Source organism: Eptesicus fuscus, chromosome 5 (genome assembly GCF_027574615.1).
Source record: "Eptesicus fuscus isolate TK198812 chromosome 5, DD_ASM_mEF_20220401, whole genome shotgun sequence".
In the NCBI taxonomy this organism is placed as follows: Eukaryota; Metazoa; Chordata; class Mammalia; order Chiroptera; family Vespertilionidae; genus Eptesicus; species Eptesicus fuscus.
In genome coordinates, this window is record NC_072477.1 from 5,906,613 (window position 1) to 5,928,783 (window position 22,171).

General features: G+C 55.5%; 1 protein-coding gene and 1 non-coding gene across 7 annotated transcripts in view; both read left to right on the plus strand.

The window, feature by feature from the left end:
* Window positions 1-22,171, plus strand: part of EVL (Enah/Vasp-like) — a 105,350-nt gene that overhangs the window by 66,324 nt on the left and 16,855 nt on the right. For all 6 annotated transcript variants that reach the window (XR_008556034.1, XM_054715764.1, XM_054715763.1 and 3 more), the window contains exon 3: window positions 4,749-4,926. Coding sequence is in view for 5 of the 6 variants with exons in the window: in XM_054715764.1 (XP_054571739.1) it covers window positions 4,749-4,926 (178 nt within the window). In the remaining variant the exon portion in view is untranslated. The remainder of the gene's footprint in view (window positions 1-4,748; window positions 4,927-22,171) is intronic.
* MIR342 (microRNA mir-342) lies at window positions 11,244-11,330 on the plus strand. The gene has a single exon (NR_129036.2). It is a non-coding gene; the product is annotated as a microRNA mir-342 (primary transcript).

The following is a 22,171-nucleotide window of genomic DNA, read 5'->3' on the forward strand; positions in this document are numbered from 1 at the left end:
TTTGGGAGGAGGACTTCCCGGGCAGGGGACTCTGGCAGCAGCCCTCAGTGACTCCTGGGCGCATGCAGAGAGGCTGTGTTGACTCTAACCTGGAGATCTAGAGTCTGGCAAAGAAGTGACCAGCACAGCCTTGTGCTTGCAATTGCATGTTCATAAACATGCAATCTATAATAATAAAAGTGTAATATGCTAATTAGACCAGATGTCCTTCCAGACGACCTTTCAGACGAAGCCATGGCGGCGGAGGCCAAGTGGGGGCCAAGCCCCTTGCACGAATTTCATGCATCAGGCCTCTAGTCCTATATATATAAAAGCCTAGTATGCTAAGTGTTTGGTCGACCGGTCAGCCATACAACCAACCAAAGTGTAATATGCTAATGATATGCTAAGGCTGCTCAACCACTCGCTATGACATGCACTGACCATCAGGGGGCAGACACTCCAATTGGTAGGTTAGCTTGCTGCTGGGGTCCGGCCAATCGTGACTGAGAGATACGGGTCAGACACACCCTGGAGCCCTCCCGTGGTTCCTCCGTGGCTGGCCAACCTCCCGCGTCCCTCCCTGGCCCTGATCATTCACCAGTGGGGTCCCTCGGCCTGGCCTGTGCCCTCTCGCAATCTGGGATCCCTCGAGGGATGTTGGAGAGCCAGTTTCAGCCTGATCCCGCAGGCTAGGCCGAGGGACCCCCCCGCCCCCGTGTACAAATTCATGCACCAGGCCTCTAGTAGGAACATAAAAGAGGTTCTTAATAACCCAAGGCATTGTGAGAGTGGCAGGAAACCTGGTTCACAGTGACTTTATGTCCAGAGTGAAGACTAATTTTCACAGGTCTGTTTCCCAGTCAGTGTGGATTACAAGGTTGGACATTTTAAGGGAGACATATTCCTGGTATTTTACCAAATAGGGATATCTTACATGTTTAGTCTCTTTATATCTTACTAGAGGCCAAGTGCATGAATTTGTGCACGAGTGGGGTCCCTCGGCCTGGCGGGCAATCGAGGCCAATCGGGGCTATCTCACCCAGTCAGGGGGAGGGACCATGGGAGGTTGGCCGGCCTTGGGAGGTTGGCTGTGGGAGTGCACTGACCACTCAGCCGGCCCAGGGGAAGGACTGCGGGAGGTTGGCCAGCCAGAGGAAGGGGCCGTGGGAGGTTGGCTGTGGGAGCACACTGACCACCAGGGGGCAGCTCCTGTGTTGAGCATCTGCCCCCTGGTGGTCAGTGCATGTCATAATGACCAGTTGACCAATTGTTCAGTCGACTGGTCGTAAAGGTTGCTTATGCTTTTATAAATATAGATTATTTCAGTCTCCCAATAACTCCATGGGGATAATGATACAAGAATTATCACCAAATTGTACTAACTATAGTTATTTTTAATGCTTATTTTCCCTTTAACCTTTATATCCTGATTCTGTCACCTTACTCAAAGTTTTGTATACGTTTGTGTTTTTGCTTCATGTAGAAGAGCATCTTTCAATATTTCTTGTATTGAAGATCTTGTGGTAAATACCCTCCAGCTTTTGTTGATATGGGAAAATCTTTATTTCTCCTTCACACCTGAAGGATAACTCTGCTGGATCTAGTACTCTTGGCTGGTGGTTTCTCTCTTTCAGTATCCTATATAATAAAAGACTAATATGCAAATTGTCTCCTCGACCGGGAGTTTGACCAGGGGGCGGGGACAGCTGGCCAACCACCCGCGGCCCCTCCCCCTGTCCAGCCCAGCTCAATTGGCCCCAATCAGGGCAGGCCAGCCAGACCCTACCCATGCACAAATTCGTGCACCAGGCCTGTAGTTTATAATATATCACTCCATTCTCTTCTGGCCTGCAGGATTTCTGCTGAGAAATCTGGTAATAATCCAATGGGGTTTCCTTTATAGGTTGCTGTCATTTTTTCCCTGGCTGCCTTGAGAATTTTTTCTTTACCGTTAACTTTTGACAATTTATAACGTGTCTTGGAGAAGTAGTTTTTGTGTTGAGATAATTAGCTATTCTATTAGCATCTCATACTCAAATACCCAATTCCTTACGTAGGTTTGGGAAGTTCTCATCAATTATTTCTTTGAATAGGCTCTCTGTTCCCTTCTCCTTCTGGGACACCCATTTTTCTAATGGAGTCAGATCGTTCTCATAGAGTTCTTCACTTTTTTAACTCTTAGTTCTTCACTCTCTTAGACCACCTGAATCGTTTCCAGATTTCTGTCTTTGAGCTCATGAATTCTTTCTTCCATCTTGCCTGCTCTATTTCCAGTGCTCCCTAATGCAGTCTTCATCTCATTTATTGAGTTCTTCAGTTTCAGAATTTCTGTTTGGGTTTTTTTATATATATATAGTTTCAATCTCTTTGGTAAAGTACTCCTTTCCATTAATTTTATTCCTGAGCTCATTGAACTGCCTTTCTGAGTTTTCTTGTATCTTGTTGAGTTTCTTCATTAATGCGTCTTGAATTCTCTGTCATTTACATATCAGTCTTCCATAACTTTGAGGTGGTTTCTGGAGACTTGTCATTTTCTGTACACTTGGGATAGACTCTTGTTCAGGTACCGTTTGATCTTAATTCAGCAGATTGATAATTAGAGATCTTTCTTTTGTTTCCCAGTAGATGGTGCTGTAGAGCAAGTTTTGTTTTCTCTTACCACTGCTACTTGCACCTCCTGGTTGCCACAGGTGTTGTGGAAATTGACTCCTGGGTGACCAGGGTGGTGGGTGTCCCCACTCTGTCCAGGTTGCCTCAGTCTCAGGGCACCACCACTGTGGCAGGTGTCGGGGAGCCAGGTTCTGGAGCAGCAGCACTGACTCCTGTACTAGTGGCCTTGTAGCCCCAGGCACCATTGTGCTGTTAGGGGCATCTCCATAACTGCTCCTGCTGCTACTGTGTTCCCCAGCAGTGTGGGGGAGAAGAGGGAAAAGGAGCTGGCTTTATGGGCACCAACCCTGCTTCTGCCCTGCTTACCTTCCTCTAGGGCCTAGGCCATAGTGTGGGGGCCACCCCCTGACTCCTCCACTGCTACTGAACACAGCTGGGGCCTTGGCAGCTGCTGAACTTCACCTGCAGACACTGTCCCTGCCCTTCCTTCTGTCACACATCCACTGCAGGTTCCAATACGTCCACCCTCAGGTGTACTGATTTGTGCGTCTCTCAGGCATGTTTTTGTGCTGAGCAGAGGAACCTTTGTTGGATTATAGAAATCTGACATGGAAATTTAAGGGGAGATGCAAAGGGCTCTTCTCACTCCGCCATGATTCTGATGTGAGAAGAGTTTTTGGAAACATAAATTGATAGAGCCTTCCGAAAAATTGTTAGACAGACTGTGTCAACTCAGTACACACCTGCATCCACTAAAAGACATGTCTGAAAATACTCAGTTTTATTAATAACCAACAGCTAGAAACTGCACAAATGTCTATGAACAGGACAATGGATTATTTATGGTATATCAAAAGATGAAATGTGCCCTGGCTGCTGTTCTCAGTGGTTAGAGCTCCTGAGCGCCAAAGGGTCACATGGTTGATTCCCAGTCAGGAAATATATCCAGGATGTTGATTCCACCACCATCGGGGGGTGTATGTGAGGCAACCTATTGATGTTGCTCTCTCACATCAATGTTTCTCTCTCCCCACCTTCCTCTCTCTAAAATCAATGAAAAACACATCCTTGTGTGAGGATTTTTAAAAAAAGATGAAATGTTACTAATCGATGTTTCTCTCTCTTCTTCTCTCTAAAATATAAGGCGAAATATCATGTAGCAATAAATAAGAATTAAATACTTGTAACTGTAATAACATGAATGAATCTCATAGACATTATGTTGAGTGAAAGAAACAAGAGTATATACCGTAAGAATCCACGTCTGTATAGTTCAAGAACAGGTGAAAGTAACTCATGGTGATAATGGTCAGAAACGCAGTCACCCAAGCAGAGGGGACAGGGACGCAGAATAATGGCTCCAGGCCTCCCACCCCTTCGTGAGCCCCACTAGCTAAACAATCCTGTTCCATGTCTGAAGGAGGAAGGCTAGAGGTCGGGCGGACCTGGTGTGGAATCCCCTGCCTGCTGTGAGAACCTGAATGTCTGGTTCTAGCTGCTCTCTGTAGCTTTCCCTGGTGGGCCTGGCATTGAGCTGGCAGTCAGTTGATATTTCTTGCTTGATTAATAATAAAAATATTAATAATGCTTACATTGGTGTGGCACATTTTAACTTTTCCAAGTGATCCTGTTAACTACAGGCCCATTTATTAATGCAGCCCAAGTACTAGACTTCATGCAGAGGGCCCTAGAAGGCATGTAGGAATTGGGAAAGACTCTTGCCCTTCGGATCTCCGTGTCTATAAGTCTAGATGAGCTATGCATCACAGTGGGACCTTTGCAGTAATCCCATGAGGGCAGTACAGCCAGGATTACCATCCCCCTTTTATAATTGCAGAAGCTGGCCCCGGAGAGGTGCAGTGACCACTTGGGGCGACACAGCTGGAAGGACCCAAGGAACCCGACTCCCAGCTCAGGGCTCTCCTCTGGATGTTGTGACTACACAGCATTACAGTTAAATGACATGACCACAGATCCTGTGGGAAAGCTGCCTGGCCATGCTCTCCCTTGCCTGTGACCCCAGCCCCTAACCCCACCCCCCACCTTCCTGTCCTCTGGTAGCCCCTGGGGACACACTATCCTTGCCCCATAGCCGCTCCCTCCAGCTCACTTACCTTTTATTTATTTACGCGTATTTCTCGCTCTTTTTCCTCCAGGTTGTGATCAATTATTCAATCGTGAAAGGGCTGAAGTACAATCAGGCGACACCAACCTTCCACCAGTGGCGAGACGCCCGCCAGGTCTATGGCTTGAACTTCGCCAGTAAGGAGGAGGCGACCACATTCTCCAACGCCATGCTGTTTGCCCTCAACATCATGAATTCCCAGGAAGGAGGTAAGCGGGGCTCTGCCCCAGCTGCGCCGAGCTCCTCTCCTGTTCCCGGAGCCGCCCACAGCTCTGGCTCTCGGGCGCCCTCCTTCCCACCTGCGCTGAGCTGGCTCGCAGGAACTGCTGCCTGCCTGTAGGTTTAGAGGGAGACATATGGTGTTGACATCTCTTGCCATTGGTGAGATACAGAACTGCGCTGATGTGTTCCTAGGAGTATATGTCCAGGCCTGTGTCACGTTGGTCACCTGCTTCCAGGTTCCAGATCCAAACTCGGCAGAGGTGGGAGGGAGGGAGCAGCCATTTATTCTTTAATTCGATTATTTATGCCTAACAAACTTTTAGTAAACATTGACCAAGGGTAAGAACCTGGTAGGCAGAATATTTAAGAAGTGAATAGATGAATCATAAGCTGCCAATTACGCTGTCCTGGGGTAAGTCCTCGGTAAGGCGTGAGCACAGGAAGGGAAACAACTAACTGCCCGTCTGGGCTGCCAGGGAGGCTTCGACGGGTGGTGGCATTTGAAGGATGAGAGGGTCACAAGGTAGAGGTGGGGGCGCGCCTGGGCAGAGGGAGCAGCACACACAGGGCACCCGGGCATGAAAGCTCGGGGTGTGCTAAGCAGACACTGCAGCGTTCCCAAGGCCCGGGGTGCAGGTGGAGAGGGGGTGGAAAGGAACCCAGAAAGTGGGGGGCTCACAGTGAAAGGCCCCACAACCTGAAGACTTGGATGCACTTGATTTTTCTGCAGACAGTGGGTGGGTGGGGGTTGCTAGCAAAAGTTCCTAAGTAGGCAGTTAAAGCGATGAGCAAAAAATACATGTGGCTTGTATTGGAAATTTGCAGCGTTAACTTAGAGGGAGGACGGAGGCTTCCCCGGGCGTGGGTGACTCAGTGGCCACGGGCATGGTCCTGCACTTGGCTAGAGACCGTACCTTGCTGGAGCCTGGGACCCACGGCTGGGCGTGAGCACTGGTTCTGCCGAGGGTCCCTGGGACAATGACTTCATTCTTCTGTGCTTCACTTCCTTATCTGTAAAGTGGGGGTGCTACGGAGTTATTTTTACATTTAACTGACTAGAATGTAAAATGTTTAGCAGACTGCCTGACACATATCGACCCCCCGTGTTAGTATTGTGGGTATAATTTCTGTCGCTGCTGCTGCTGCTGCCAGAACTGGGGTGGGAAGCGGGGAGTCGTGGTATTTAGAACCTGGGGGAGCGAGCAGACATCTATTGTCCTGATTCACTGCAGCTGTGCGAGCCAGTTTAAGCCCTAGGGAAGTTTGTTGTGTGTTTCTTGTTTTGTTTTGTTTTGTTTTGTTTTTTTGTAAATGAACATGTTTTGAGTACGCTTCCCATAAGTCTTACACAGAAGAGGTACTTACAGAGGTCTTTCCCGCCTTGAAGTGGCTCCAAAGTGTGGATTTTCTGCTGCGAACTTGGGGTGCGTGGTGAGGCAGCTGCTCATCCATGACGTGTGGACTGTTCAGAGCAGGGCCTGAAACATTGTAGGCACCAAATGAACAAATGCTCATTAAACGTTGCCACCCAAGAACCTTGAGCCTTGTGGTAAAAGGAGCGGAGTTTAAGGTTCTGATGTGAACTACCTCCCCTGCCCCAGGATGTGAGTTCAGCTCTGTTTTAACTGTACATCTGGATACCTTGAGGGTCAAAACACAAGAAAAAGGTTTCAATTGAGTCAGACAACTAACTCTTTCAAAGCAACTGCTTGCATTAAATAAAAATCTAGTTACTTTATTAAGTTCACCATAGAATCACAAGGAAATCAGTTAATCCACCTGTTACCGTTTTCACATAAGAAACCTGTGACCCGTTATGAGGAATAACTTACTGGTGTCAGGCAGGAGCTCAGATTCAGAACCCAGACCTCCTCTGCCGGGGTGAAGGGGTGTCTTTGTTGGGGGGAGTGGGTCACAGTGTGAGTGGCCTGGTCTCACACTTGCATCCTGAGTAGCAGGTGCCCGTCTGGGTCCATCGGCCGTGGCAGGTCTGCTTCTGCGTGCGGCGAGCTGCGGTGGAGGGGGCCCCGCGCCCACTGAGGGCTGTGCTGCTCCTTCACCTGAGGGATAGCCTGTGGACAGTGCGTGCTCAGGTCTGAGATGGGCAGCTGAGGTTTTACATGTGTGCGCCAGGACAACCAGGAATCTTTAACAACAGCAGTTTTGCTGGCTTTTGAACTTCATCGTGTGTGCACGCCACGCAATTTCTTCCCCTCCACGCTGTGTCTCTGTGGTCGGATCCTGTGGCTGCGGGGTGGGACTCCATGGTGCGGCTGTGCCACACGGATCCAGCCTTCCTGCTCTCGGCAGTTCAGCCTTTGCGCTGGCTGCCCGCTCACTGGCCCTCCCTCCCGGTGGGGGCAATGTGTTGTAGTGAAGAGAGCATTTGTTTGGTGGCAGCGAGAGCTTATAGTCAGCCTCTGCCCTGCCACCTGTGGCCAGGGATCATTAACCTACTTCCTCAGGGGGTTGTGAAGATTAAACTTGCAATGTTTATAGCAGTGGTCGGCAAACTGCGGCTCGCAAGCCACATGCGGCCCTTTGGCCCCTTGAGTGTGGCTCTTCCACAAAATACCACGTGTGGGCGCGCACGTTCAGTGCGATTGAAACTTCGTGGCCCATGCGCAGAAGTCAGTTTTCGGCTCTCCAAAGAAATTTCAATCATTGTGCTGTTGATATTTGGCTCTGTTGACTAATGAGTTTGCCGACCACTGCTGGTTTACAGAGCCCTTGGCGTGCAGTGCCTGGCAGAGGGGCTGGGGTGAGGACACCGTTCCTCCCCGTCCACATCCAAAGAAGCAACATGGTGAGGGGGAAGCACGCACCTCGGAGCCTGGGTGTCGTGGTGCCGAGGACGCCTCCCACCTCCCCTGCCCCGCTGCCCTCTGTGCCTCCCTTCTGATACCAGAGGGTGGGTTCCCCAAGGTGAAGGGCTCCGTCTCTCAGACTGCCCCGCCTACTTCAGATGCCAGCAGGGACCCAGGCTGTCAGTCACCTGTGCTTCTGACCACCGTGCTGTAAATCAGAGGTTCCCACACCACGCCCCCCGGGGAGTTCAGTTTATTTACTAGAGCTTTATACAGAGCTCAGGAAGACCTTCTACTCACTAGGTCACTGGTTTATTGTAAAGGATGTAACCGGAACAGCCAGATGGGCCAGACGCGAGGGGCTAGGTGTGGGGGAGGGGCGCGAGCATCGTGCCTCTGTTGCTCCACTCCACACTCAGAGCACATCTGCCCTTCCACTGATAAGCAGTGTGACTCTGAGCAAGTCCCTTCGTGTGTAAAGCAGATAGGATCGGGCACTGAGGGTTGGAGGATTACCTGACACAATACCTGTGTGGGCACCTCATCGCTGTTGCGTCCAGCTGTTTCCTTCGGCTGCCCCTCCCTGCCCGTGCTTTTTCCCAGATCCAGTACTTTGCTCCCAGGTCCAGTAGTCATCCGCGACACTGTTTTAGTGATCCGAAAACTTCTCGCCTGGTTATAGGCCGGCTCCATTGTCCAGGAGAGCAGGGCCAAACTGATGGGATCTAAGAAAACCTTCATCCTCAAAGCCCCTGCTGCGGGGGAGACGATAGTTGAGGCCCAGGTGGGGCTGAGGAGTGGGGGCGGGGAAGGAGCCTCGGGCGTCAGGAAACAGCACCTACATTTTGCAGATGACAAAGCTAAGCCCGCTGAGGGCAGCACCTGTACAGGGTCACACAGCAAGTTGGGCAGAGCTGGGGCCTGCACCTCCGGTTTCTCCCTCCAGCCCAGGAGGCTCAGGTTTGACACCCACTCCTTCCTATGAAAGCCTTTTCCCTGGACCTGGGCTGCTGTGAGGCTGTAGGAGGAGAGCTGAGGACAGGAAGCCAGTATTCAGGAGGCGTGAGTTCTCACTAATGAAATCCAGGCAGATCCTCCCCGTGGGTGGAGCCACCTGCCCTTGCGGCTAAGTTTCCGCAGAGTTCTCGCCTCAGGAGCCATGATATCCTTCAGCTCACGCTCCCACGGCCTCCTCTGCCTTACTGTCAGCTCAGGACAGAGGGGGCGACCCCAGACCAAAACAGGTTTTCTGTCTCAGCTCCCACTAAGATTACCCCAAGAAACTCTTCCCAGGTCAGAAGGTCCAACACCCCCTAATCATCACCGTCATAGGTACTCCCAGGAGGTGGCGGGAGTGACAAGGGGAGCTGGCCACGCTTCATGTTGTGACTGAGCCTGAGCATATCAGGGAGAGGGGAGAGAAAGCCCGAGAGCCCCCACGGCATATAGTAGGCAGTCCGCTCAGACCACCGGGGCCTGGGCCCAGGGACACATCCAGTAGGCTGAGCGGGGAGGGGCGCTGGGGTACGTGTCCCAGCACCCGGACTTCTGAGGCAGGACTGGCCCGTGTGACAGTAGCATGGAGTTCATTCACAGGGTCGAAGTCGGGAGCCACCCGGCTGTTGCAGATGGGCTGTCTGACCTTGCACAGGACTCTCTCCAAGCCTCAGTTTCCCGTCTGTAAAACGACGTGGTGATGTTTCTCTCCAGTGAGGTCATGGTGTACGCAGAGCAGAGCGCAGGTGGATGGCGGGAGCTCTGAAGACGCGCTGACCAGGGCAGCCGGTGCCTGGAAATGAGGAGTTCAAGCCTCTGGTGCGCAGGCTCAGTGCGCCGTGTGGATTTCCTCCAGAGGCCTTAGCTGGGCCCGCGGTTAGATGTGGGAGCCTCCGGTGCCGAGGCAGGTGTTGGGGGGCTGGGCAGGACTGGAGCAGAAGCAGAACAGCCAACGGCACCTTCGTTTCGAGTTTGGGGTTGAATGCAGTGAATTTCAAACTGGTCATGTTGAGGAGTTCCGAGGGGCCTCCCTGACGCAGCTGGAGTGGTTCCACTCTTACCGCTCGGGCTCTGGGCTCGGCTCTGAGAGAAGGAAAAGGGGGAGCACCTGGTAGCTTAGGGGAATGCACGTGGGGTGGATTAAAACGGTGAAGCGCTTGTTTCCATCAGCCTCGGGGTTTAACAGTACAGCCGCCCTTAGTTGGCTTGCTTGTGATAACATCGTGGCTGTATTTCAGGATGTGACTGTCCTGAGACTGGTGGTAAGTGTTTCCCACCTTTTCCTGGGTCCCTGTGCTAACCCCCGTCCAGGTCAGCGTCCGTGCGAGCCAGGGGAGGCCCAGGCAGGACTCCTGCCTAGACAGCCGCTTCCTCACCCTGTTCCCTTCAGGGGTCAGAGTCGGGCTGAATTCTGCTTCTCATAAACCTTTTATGAACTTTTTTCTCCTAAAGATGAAGACATTCTGGGCTGTCTTACTCCCCAGATACAGGAAGGAGGCCCCGTTCGGGCGCCTGGAAGCCCGAGGAGCTGCCCCTCCCTGGCCTCTGCTCCTGACTGCCCTCTGCTGGCTGCTCCTGAGTGCCAGGCGCCTGGGTCTGGCGCAGCCTCTGCTCAGATTCACCTTGGGTCAGGCAGGCCCTCGCTCCCTTCCTGGCCAGGTCTCACAGGGCACGGGCCACTTAGCAGGAAGCCCCCTGCGCCGTCCCTCTCACCTCCCCCCAACACCTTCAGGCCCCGCCCCTGCTCTCAGAACCTGCTCCTCGGTGAAGCCTTTGCAGCCACGTGACAGGACCCGCTCCCGCACCCCGTGGGGCTTTACCTGTGCTCCATCATGACAGTTAGCACCACTTGGCGTGTCCTCTTCTTCCAGCATTGAACCCAGTCAGGTCTCAGGTTCTCCGAACCAATGCTCTGTCGAGCCTGGGAGCTCTTGCCACATCCACAGGGCTGTACGCCTCAGCCCCACACTCCCATGCCTCCCCCCAAAGGGTTGGAGCAGGCCCCTGCCTACCAGCCTCTCTCCCCTCTTCAGTCTGTCCTCCCTGCTGGCACTTCCAGGGTGACCTCTCTAAAGAACAGGGTCACTCCCACCAGGCCCCTTCGCAGCCGGGCTCTTGCTCACTGCAGTTCCCCCCGCCCCCCCCGCCCCACCCACACACACACACACACACACATACACCTCACTTGGTGCTGAGCCATGCCCGACGGGGTCATGCTCCCTGCTCTGGGCGCCCTGCCCTCTGCTGCCCACCTGCCCTCACTCTGAACGCTGTGTCCCACTGGGTTGGCCTCATGGTTTGCTTCCTAGACTGTGAGCCCTCAAGGGCAGGCGCCCTGAAGAAGGGCTGTTGCGTCCTAGGTGTTTGGTGAGTGGGGGGCTCGCCATTTGCTCCCGCATCTGTTTTGTGTGTTCGCAAGCCTGGCGCTTCCTGCCATCACACCGTCCTCTGAAGACCACGCGACCTTCCTGAAGCAGCAGCTCTCTCAAGCCTGAAACTGGGCGCAAGGTGAGGGGTGCTATCTGTGATTGAGGGACATGGCGCATAGAATTGTCTCACACAGAAATCGCACCCGTCACCTTGGCCCAACTCGCACCACCCCTGACGACGGAGCGCGCCTGCCCAGCCGGCAGCCCAGTGTCCACGGACCTGCAGTTGCTGTGGCCCTGAGGTGCGTGTACATCAGACATGAACTCAGACCTCAGTTCAAGTACAGCTTGTGCAGGGTGTGCCCTTGGACAAGTCACTTCTTCCAGAAACTCCACTTCTCCATCTGTGCAATGGGTTAGTCATACCTGCCTCACAGGGTTGTTGTGAGGGTGGCAGGAGATGATGCTTGTGAAGGTTCTTGGTCAGCTGTAAATGACTGTAGCTACTAGAAGTTACTCTTTTCTTCAATATTTGAAAAGTTAACCACACCAGCTCCTGGGGCGATGCTGCAGCCTGTGCTTTGGGCCACAGGGTGAGGAAAGCAGGGCTTGGCCTGAGCCTGCAGGGTTGAGAGCAGGTGGGGAGGACCGGATGGTAAGGGGGATTCTGGTGGAACAAGCAGATCTTGGTGGTTTGGGGGTCCCAGAAGAGGCTCTGCCTGACCCTTGGGGTCTCCCTCTGCACATTGGTGGGACTTTGTATCCCTCCTGGGGACTCCCAACTTCTGAACACCCTGCTGCCGCCATTGCCTTCCTTTAAAGATGCTGGTGTGTTTGCACTTCCCTCCTGGAGAAGTACCTCCTTCCCCCAGCCCGCGATTCTCTCCCTGGCACTAACGGAAGATGTCCTTGGGGCTTTTCGTTTTCCATAGGTGAGCCTGGGCACCACGCCCGGTCAGGCCGTGAGATAGCAAATGGTTCCCACAGAATGCTGCCTCGCCAGGCCTGCCTAATGAGCCTTGGGTTGGGCACAGTGAGCAGCTATGGGCAACCCAGGTGACTGACAAAATGACACAGAGTCGGGGGCAGATGACAGGGTGCCAGGCCCATGCTCCAGGCCATGGCACACAGCAGCTGTGAAACCTGGAGCAAGCCATTTCACCACCCCGAGCCCTAGTTTCCTCATCTTTAAAATGAACCTAATAGCCAGCTACAAAGCTGTGAGGCTGAGATGATAAACTAGATGGGAACATGGTTTCTAAGCTGTCAGCACTAAGAAATCAGGCTGCTGCTGGAGCACCCAGTCCCGAGACACTTTCCTAGCCTCTCACCCCTCTACACAGCGAGTCATGACCGGGTGGGACGAAGCGGTGACACCCTCAGGGCTAACTCCCATGCTCCTTAAGAAAAGGTACAGGTCTTGCCCTGGTGAGTATGGCTCGGTTGGAGCAGCGCCCCATGCACTGAAAGGTTGCTAGATCGATTCCCGGTCAGGTTACATACCCAGCAGCCTGCCTTTCTTATGTCTGGTGTGTGTGTGTGTGTGTGTGTGTGTGTGTGTGTGTGGCCAAAAGTGACTCCCAGTCTCCTGAGCCCTTGAAAGTCTTGTGTCGTAAAAACTCATGCAGATTTTATTTTCTACTCTATGAATATTTCCCTGTTTTGAATTATTTACCATTCAGTGTAGAAGGGTGGTCAGCGTTCTCCCTGTTTCTCCACATACCCCCAGGGCCCACCAAGCTGTTGGGGTGCGCACCCCTGGGTTGGAAGGGCCATTCCAGTTCAGGAGTAGCGTCAGGGAGTGCACGGGCCGCTAGCAGAGCAGGCGTGGCCAGCCTCATTAACAGCATGTTCTTGGAGATCTGTTCTGGGAATACCTTCCCTCCATTGGAGTAAAAATTGGGAGTAAGTACTTGTTGAAGAAACAAATACATTTCATTAACAAACTCATAGGCTCATGGTATGAGAAAGGGCCCTGTGGTCATATCAGCCAAGACCCTCATCTTAGAGGTGGAGAAACTGGCTAGGAATGTCAGACCCCGGAGAAACGGGGTTCAAACTCAGCCAGCCGCCTGGTTTCAGTGGCACTTGTTCCTCCTGACCCCTTTTGCACACACTGATGTTGAAATGTCATCACTCCCCTCCTGGGCGTCCAGCTCCGCCAGGGTCTGAGCCTTGCTGGTGGGCACTGCCCACCTGGGAGGGCAGGAGAGTCTGTGATCCCATCCAGCACAGCTTCTCTGGTGGGACTGATGGAGAATTAACACAGATCTGCTGAGCCCCGTCCCAGGTCTGGTAACAACTTCACTTTCAGTTTCTCCAGCGCTTTCCTCCTGACATGTCCCTGTGCCGCTCCTGGAAGCGAAGTGGCCCGTTGCTGGCGGGCAGGTCTCAAGTTGGATGTCTGCCCACTGGGTACGGCACTGAGGGAGTTTTCACACAGAACCCATGGTAGAGGTGGCCCCACAGAGACAGAGGGAGCTGTTGTGACAGCATGGGATTGAGGCTGCAGGCCCTGGTCTGGTTCCGGCTATATCTTTCCCTAATTTGATGCAGGCAACTTTTTCATCTCTCTGGGCATCCGTGGCCCAGTGGGGTAATGATGGCCACTGCTGGCCTCTTCGTGCGGTGTGTTATGAGAATTTCATTGACAGCATTTACTATGAAATGCTAACCACTCAGAACTACCTAGCAGGTATTGTGGAGTTGGACTGTATCCGCTCTAGGCTGATCAGCGTGCCGTTGATCCACACACCAAGACAAGTGGTGCTTTTGTTAATTTTCAGACAAGAAACAGAGTTAGAGAGGTTCAGTAACCTGCCCAAGGTCAGAGAGTAAGTGACAGAGCCAGGACTCCATTTAGCTCTAAGGGGCTTCAGGTCCACGGGCTCAGAACAGTGCCTGGAGCCTGGTGAGCAGTAGGTGGTGGGCGCTGCTGCTGCCAGCATCTGATGCTTCCTCTCCAGCACGGCCCAGGGGGTGGAGGGGCATGGATTACGTCCCAGGGAGGGAAAGTGACCCGCTGCCCGAGGTGCAGAGCCCACTAGAATCGATGTGCTAATTGTCTGGGGAAGGATTGGGATAGGCAGGGCCCGTGTGAGCCCTGAGTCAGGAGAGGAGATGCCAGCCTTCAGATGACCTTCCTAGGCAGTGAGTGGGGGCTCCCCAAATTCCTTTGAAGTCCAGCGTTGTGCCTTACAGACTCATTCGTGTTTTGCACTTTTGCATTTTAGTCCAGGGAGGTGAAGAGGGAGCAGTCAGTATCCACGAGGGAAGACTGTAAGGGAGATGGTGTCTGGCCCCGGCAGGTCGCTAGTGGGGACACAGGGCTGGAGGCAGTGCGGGGGTTGGGGAGGGGGGTGGTACCTAGGCCAGGCAAGTCAGAGTGTAGGAGGCCTCAGGTCCCAAAGCAGGATTTCCCAGGGGAACCAGCGGGAACCACTGGTTTCCTGGCTGGGGAACAGCATGGAGGAGCTAAGCTTTCTGTTTCACGTGAAAGCAGGGGCTCAAAGGCACGAGCCTGGGGCAGAGAGACCAGGTGGGGGCTGTCGGAAGACCCCCAGTAGGAGAGCACGCGTCTGGGATCTAGGCAGGGCAGCGGAGGTGACCTGAGGACAGTCTGTGGGAGAAACAGCATTTTCTGCTGTTTCTGGCCCCTCTGGGGACAAGTGGGGGGCGGAGAGCAGGAGAAACCTCAGTGATGGGAAGCAGCCATTGCTTTTGTGCGAAGGGGCCGACGTGGTTTCGGACAGGGAGAGTTGGAGGCGGTGCCGAGTTTGGGCATGTCCCACAGACATTCTCTGCGCACTTTGTGCCAGGCCCTGAGCAGGGGGCTGGGGTCCAGAGCAGGGTAAGGCCTGGGCTTCCCTCTCAAGGAGCTCACGGTTCAGGGGGGTGACCAGCAGCTCCATGTGGGCAGTGAGTGCAATCCTCAGGACAGAGCAGGGGGGTGGGAGAGGGCCCGGGAGTGCTCCAGGGGGACAGAAGCCCAGCCTGGACCCGAGTTACTCCTATGGGTCTGCCAGTTAGGGAAGCGCAGATGAGCTCCCTGCAGGTCTGGTGACAGTAAGGCGTGATGGCAGGTTGAGGGATCCATTTCCTGTGGGCCTTGGAGCTGGTCAGGCTGGTAAAAAAAAAAAAAAAATACAGGGTTCACTGGAGCAGGTTAGGATAGCAGCCTGTATGATGGTGAGGAAAGGTAGGCCAAGGAACAGCCAGCAGGGACGCCTGGATGGCCCGGGGTTCTTCCTTTGGCCGGTCACCTGTTCCCTTTGGCTCCGCGCCCACCTGTCTCATCCCATCGCCCACAGGGGACCCGAGGAGAGCCGTGGCAGGAGGTTTCCTCTGGCAGACCCTCCCCCGGGGCTCCCTGGAATCGGGTAGACAGGAGGGTTCTGATAGGTTAGCTGGGAAGCCGCATTAAAGATTGAAGCGTGAAGCCCATCTGACGGGCGCCCGAGGATCGGTTTCCCACTGCCGGAGCCAGGCAGCTGAGGAAGGAGAGGTAAGTGGCCAGGATGCGAGGAGCGCGCCTCCCGGACTGCGCCCAGGGGCCTGGCCGTATGGTCAGCAGGGAGTGGACCTTCCACTGCTTCTGCCTCTGCCACTGCGACTGCACCGTGCTTTGCAGAGTGAACTGTAGGTGACGGCGCCTCCCTCCTTCCTGCTCCCCGGGCCCCTCCTTCCGCCCAGCTGTTGGGGTTGGGGTGGAAGTGGGGGGAGGGTAACGCACTCTGGACCTCGGGGCCAAGTACCTGCCATTGACCCATAGAGGGCTTGGACGCTGTTTGCACGCAGGCCTTGCAGGAGGGGCGGGCAGAAGCAGCAGCGTGCAGACTGGGCGTCGGGACGTGCGGGCACTTGTCCCAGACGCAGGTGGCCTTGGGCGAGTCACTCGCCCTCTCCGAGCCTCAGTTTCCCCATCTATAAATAGGTCTGATAGGCCCTGCCCTGGATAGTTGAGCAGATGAACCCAAAAATGATGCGCAGGAGCTTTTCACATAGTCAGGGTGTGGCAGGTTTTTATTGCTCTTCGTTCTGTTTGAGATGCTTTGAAAGGCTTGTTATGTGTCCTGAAATGAGCTTATTGGGGAAGGGAGAAACACTGTTTTACTAGGAAGCTCACTGGCCTGACAGAGCCTGAGGGGGACCACGCAGGCTGGTGGCCGTGTCCCGGCCTAGAAGCTGGGAGACCTGGGTTCCAGCTGCTCCCCACAGCGTTTAGGATGTGTTCCTCCCTCAGGATCCTCTGTACAAGGGGAGGTTCGGGGAGGGAGTGCTGCCCGCTGGCCCTGGGGTGGCACAGCGGCCTCCTGCCGCCCTTGTCCCAGGGAAAGGACTTTCCTCTAGCCACCGGTAGGCGCTCTGGCTGTGGCCTTGGGCTTTAGTCCCTCTGGATTGAGTCTCTGCCTCTGCACATGCTGGCCTCCCAGGCCCACAAGTCAGGCAGACACGGGCCCTGGAGACACAGCTGAAGCCATCGGTCACCCTGGGGTTGCACCGACACTGGTGGCCCGGGGCGGGGCAGGGGGGGGTTGGGGGAGATCTCCTGCAGCGCTGCAGTGGGTGATGCATCAGCTGACTCTGCTGGTCTGAGCTAACAGGCTGCTTCCCACTTCAGCCCACTGCGAGCCTGCACTCAGTAACTCAGTAGTAAGGACCGGGCAGAGAGGGCACTAAAAACACCGGGTGACGTAAACAAGCAAGGAAACTGGTGTTCAACAAGGGAGGCAGTTGGATTTTGTCTGCTGCTGAGCTGGGGGGGGGGGGGGAGAGGGGTGCTGGGCACAGTGTGCTGGGGTGGACACAGCCCTGGACTGGGTGACATTCGTCCTGGGCACTGGTCCCAGCTCTGCCATCAATTCCTGTGTGGCCTTGGCAAGGTGACTCTGATTTGTAGGCCCAGATCACAGGCTCCATTCCCGCATGGTCACTTGCTTGCTTGGCAGCAGGAACCTGGAAACGAGAGAAGACGTGCTAGGTAATTGGCCTGGGAAGGCTGCCTCCCCCCAGGTCACAGTGTGGCTGTAAGTCAGTCCAAAATGGAGGGGCCTTCCTGATAAAGGAGAGGAGCCAGCCAGAGAGATGGCAGAGGGGGGAGGGGCGCCACGGGGCTTGGGCCTCTGCCCAGCCCCGACCAGGTGGCTGTCGTGTGCTGGCCAGAAATCCCATCGAGCCTCACGGAGCAGGTGCTGGATCCTTTGTCTAGGAACTCCTGCGAGCTCAGGTTCCGTCCCTTCAGGAGGCCCAGGGGATGCCTTTCCTATGGAGGCTAACTCGAAACCTGGCCGTCCCTCTGTCCCAGAGGAGCCGGGGGCCGGTGTCCCCGCGCCTCATAAATGTTAATGGGCAGGCAGAAGGATGGCCTTTCTCAGGAGGAGGTGTCAGCAGTGGCTTGGCGCGTCTGCCCACTGCAGGCTGTGCCCTGCGCCAGGCAGCCTCACAGGGCTGGGGTCCCAGAGGGCTCTTCCCCCGTGGGGACGCTGCCATTTGTCTTTAGTACATGGTAGTGCGTCCTTCACTTGCCTGATGTGGAAGTTGAAAAGAGGAAAGCAATCCCACAACCCAGAGATAGCCACTGTTACCATTCTGGTACATTTTCTTCTTTGTCCCTTCACACTGTAACCCAGTGGCCTTGGTTCCGTCCTTCTCGTTTTATAGGAAACTGGGGCCCAGAGAGGGGCTCCCCATAATTATTTGTGGCAGAACGCCAGCAAAAACTGGGGTCTCCTGGCTCCAAGTTCCCTCTGCGGGGGGTCTGTATAAACTGGAACAGTCCCGAAGAGGCCAGCCAGGAATGGGGAAGGACTGGGAACGGGAGTGAGGGGCAGCAGAGGTCTGGAGGGGGCACAAGCACTGTTCTCGCTGTCCAGCGGCCACCAAGCCACCACCACTGGAAAGACTGACCGTCTGCCAGGTCCCGCAGGGACCGCTGGGAGCAGTGCTAGCGAGGTGGGTCTCAGCGCACTGGGAGGAAGCCACTGGCGGCTAGAACCGCCCTCCCCGGGACACCTCTGTGATCAGTCCCATCACACCTTCAGCCCCCGCACAGAGGCCAGACCTGGGCAGCCCGAGAGCCTGGGACAGGCACTCGTTCGCACACACCTCACCCAAGCGCTCTGGGGACGGAGCATCAGGGCAGGGACAGGCGGGGCAGCCTCAGGCGGACCCACAGCCTCACTTTCCAGAGGCCAGCAAGGGGCTGAGAGGCTGCGCTCCTGCCCGCCCCGCCCCTCCCTCTCCCACGTGGTTCTTGTGCTCAGCTCTTCCTGATCCTCTGAAGGACCCTGGCTACCCCCCACACACACACACCTCTCTGCCCACCCTTCCTTCCTCTGGAGGGGAAGTCCAGCATGTGCTTCACGTGCCCTGGGGTCACACGGGGCAGCGGAGGGCACTGGCTTTAGAGCCTCTGTTCTGGGCCTGGAGCTGGTTCCACTGGTGACTTATGTCCCCAGCTTTCCAGCTTCTCGTGGAGAAAATGGAGATGAGTGAGGATTCGATGAGGCTCCTCCGTAAACTGCCCAGTAAACTTGAGTTCTCTCTTCCCTTCCCCTTCCCACTGTATGTTCCAAGTGCCTCCTCCGCTGGCCTGCAGTGTCTCACCTGCTCTCACGTCCCGAGGCTTATGGGCACAGTCCCAGCCCAGCCAGTTTCCAGCGGCGAGAAGAGAGCTGTACAGATGTCACCTGCTCTCGTCTCCACAGTTGGCTGGAGATGCGCAGACCATTTGCCCAGGGCCCAGTCATTTATTTTCAACAAATATTGATTGAGTATTGACCAGAGGCCAAGAACTCTGTGGGGACCTGGAGAACAGAACAGTTCTCTCCCTGGAGCGTAAAAGTCAGACTATGTGGAGGTGTACAGGCTGTGTCCTGGGACGAGGGCCCAGCGCTGGCAGAGTCCCTGCGCGGCGAGCGTGACCTGGGCCCGCCTGTTCCCTGCCTGCCCCAGCTCTGCAGCGTTCTCCTGGAGCCCAGCCTCATCGGCTCTCCCCGCCCCTCTCTGTTAGACAAGGGCAGCTTTCCTGGGTGTGATCATCCCTCATGGTGGGATCCTGTGTCAGATCATGTCAGAGACAGGTATGGAAGCCTTTAGAAAGGGTGCCTGAGCTCATTACCACCTGCTCACAGGTGAGAAACAGGGGTGCCTCCCCAGGCCTCAGGGCGGTGCAAGGAGAAACACACCGCTGACCAACGCTGAGATGACTTCAGACCTCCTGGCCCCACTGCCTCCTTCCGTCTGGCCCCCGTCAGTGGGGCTGACTCTCGCCTGGGTCCTCGTCTGTGGCTCGGGGTCAGCCCCCGCCCAGGTGGGCTCATGGCTGGAGTCTGGCCCAGCAACCCCCTCCCCCAGTGTTGTTTTCTCTGCTGTGCCCCCCGACTTCAGTCAGCTCCCAGATTCAGCAAGATCATGACACCAAGGTCAGCATCATGAGCCCCATGGCACTGGGCCAGCCCCCTCACCTCTCAGAGCCACCACCACTCACTCTGTGTCCCTCCGGGGTGGGGGGTCCAGCTGGGCAGCAGAGGCAGGTCTGTGTGGAGGCGTTTCCAGGAGAAGTGGCTGCGGGGTGGGCTGGAATCTCGTTCGATGGAGCTTGGACCGAACCCCATAAAGGTCAGGCTTGTGTTTCCAGAGCGCAGTCTGCACGGTCAGTGTGGAGGGCAGGCAGGAGGAGGGAGGGTGGAAAAGGCTCCGAGGTAAACGGAGGCATCACAGGAGGGAGATGCTGAGGCAGCCACATGGGGATGGATTCTGTCGGGGTTCAGACACAGCAGCAGTGGGACTCAGTAACTACAAGATGTGGGGTGGAGGAGGCGGAGCTGGCCCACCCACTCCTCGCCTGGATCCTGAAGGTGGGACGTGACTCCATGACACAGGAGAGCCTGTGGCCTCCTCCCTGGCTTCCGATGCTCCACCAGGAATCATGCAGGTGACTCAACACCGGGACAGGGAAGTGGCCACCAGCCACCCAGTGCCCCACCCTGAGATTTTCTCACTGAGGAAGCACCTACAAATGTCTGTACCAGCAATTTCCCAAGGGATCCCACGCAGTTCCGGGGGAGCAATCCTTCTCTGGTCTCTCCACCCTGCCTCTGCCAGGGGGCAGCCAGGCCAGTGGGGGGAATCGGCCGGAAGACTGTCTGCTAAGGTACCGTGGGCCACTGAGCAGACCCCTCCACAGGGAGGGACTGTACTCCTAACGTTCAGGACGCTCAGAGCTCAAAGCAGACTAACACTTCTTAGTTTAAGCAGAATGCATGGAAGGCCTTATGCAACCCAGTGTTGTCTCTTCCCTCCATACTAAGATGCCAGCTGTCTAATTTTAAAGCATGTCTCAAGTACAGGGGCCAGAGCCCCCGGGGACAGCGAGGGCCCTGTTAGATCCCCCACCTCTGGAGGACAGGCTGGTGGGGGACCCAAGCGCAGGATCAGCACAGGCTACTGTGTGGACAGCTGGCTGCCCTCTGGCTGGGGTCCTGACAAAGGGATGGCAAACACTTCCTGTGGCCAGGCCAGTGCAGCAGACGCAGAGGCCTCCGAGCAGCTAGTATTGCCCGGGTGTAAGACCTCGGTCCCAGGGTGGGGCCTGGCCAGGGTATGGTGGCTCCAGTCCTCAGGCCTGGCACTAGACCGGGTCTCCGGGACAGGGCCTCAGCCTCCAGAAGGGCAACCTCCAGATTCAGGCCGTGGGCTCAGCAACAGAGACCGGAGCTAGGACGCCTTCCCTCCTGCCTCGGCCAGGATGTGGGTGGGTCAGAGATGGGGGACCCCTGTCTGCTGTGTGGACACCAGGCAGAAGCTGTGCACCCCTGAGGCTGCGGCCCTGTGGTCCTGGCTCTTGGGCAGCGGGCCAGCCGCCCCTTCTCCTGCGTTCTCCCTCCCCAAGCCGGCCATCCGACCCCGCAGTGTGGTTGAGTTTAAGAAAAAAAGTGTGTTTGGCACGTAGTTTGAACCTGGCTTCACCGCTTGCCGTCTGTGAGGCCCTGAGCGAGTCGCTTCCCCTTTCTGGGCTGTTTCCTCGCCTGTTACAAGCGGCGCTGTCGGGTAGGGCTGGGAGTTAGGATCAGGGCGTTGAGGAGAGCTGATGCCGCTGACATCCGTGTTCTCATGTTCCTGCTCTGGTTTCCTGGTGACCAGGGAGGCGCCGGGACCTGAGCCTGGCCCGCTGGGTGAGGGAAGAGCTTGTCCCTCCGGATCTTTTTAATCGATAGTGTTTCTTTTCTTTGCTAAACTTTTCACATTTTCTAATGAACATATATTACATGTTATTTATAGTCAGGAAAATAAATGTTTTAGAGCACATAACGATGTGTTAAATAAAGGAAAAAAAGTATTTAGAGACAGGGAAAGAACATAACACTTATTTCATACTCCAGCCAGGCCACCACGCCAGACATCATTAGTCACCTCTATAAAAAGTCCGCAGGCCTCTCCCCCGCTCCCCCAAGAGCAGCAGGAGGCGTTGAGCCAGGAGCAGGCCTGGCAGGTCCACCAGGGAGTTTTCCTCGAGTGTTGGGCGGCCTCTCCTCCTCCCACCCAGCCTGGCCCCCACCCACCATCGGGATCCTCCACCCGGGGGCGGGCAAGCCACAAAGCATGGCTCAGGGAAACCGTGCCGGAAGCAGATAGATGCCGGGGCCCTGGACAGCAGGGTCTGAAACTGTCAGATATGGAGGCTAATACAGGGTCTGGAAAGGGCTGTCAAGCAGAGAAAAGTATTCAGACCACGTTGCGTCACATGGTGGAGGAAATAGGGCCTTGGAGGGTGGGTGGGTTGGCACCTCGGAGTAAGAAAGCCCTTGCTCACCTGGGAGGCAGTGGGATGCACCAGGAGTACGTGCCCGGAGGCACACGGGGTTCCTGTGCTGGGCAGGAGGCTGCCCGCGATCAGATGGTCCGTTTCCGCTCCGAGGTCCTGTCACCCTGCCCGCCGGGCCCTTGATCCAGGGCACAGCCCGCTCACCCCTCCGCTGCCTGAAGCCCCTCCAGAGAGGCCTTCTGCCCCGGTGGGTTTTGTCGCAGGCTGATGCTGTCACCTCCTGGGGAGGAGACAA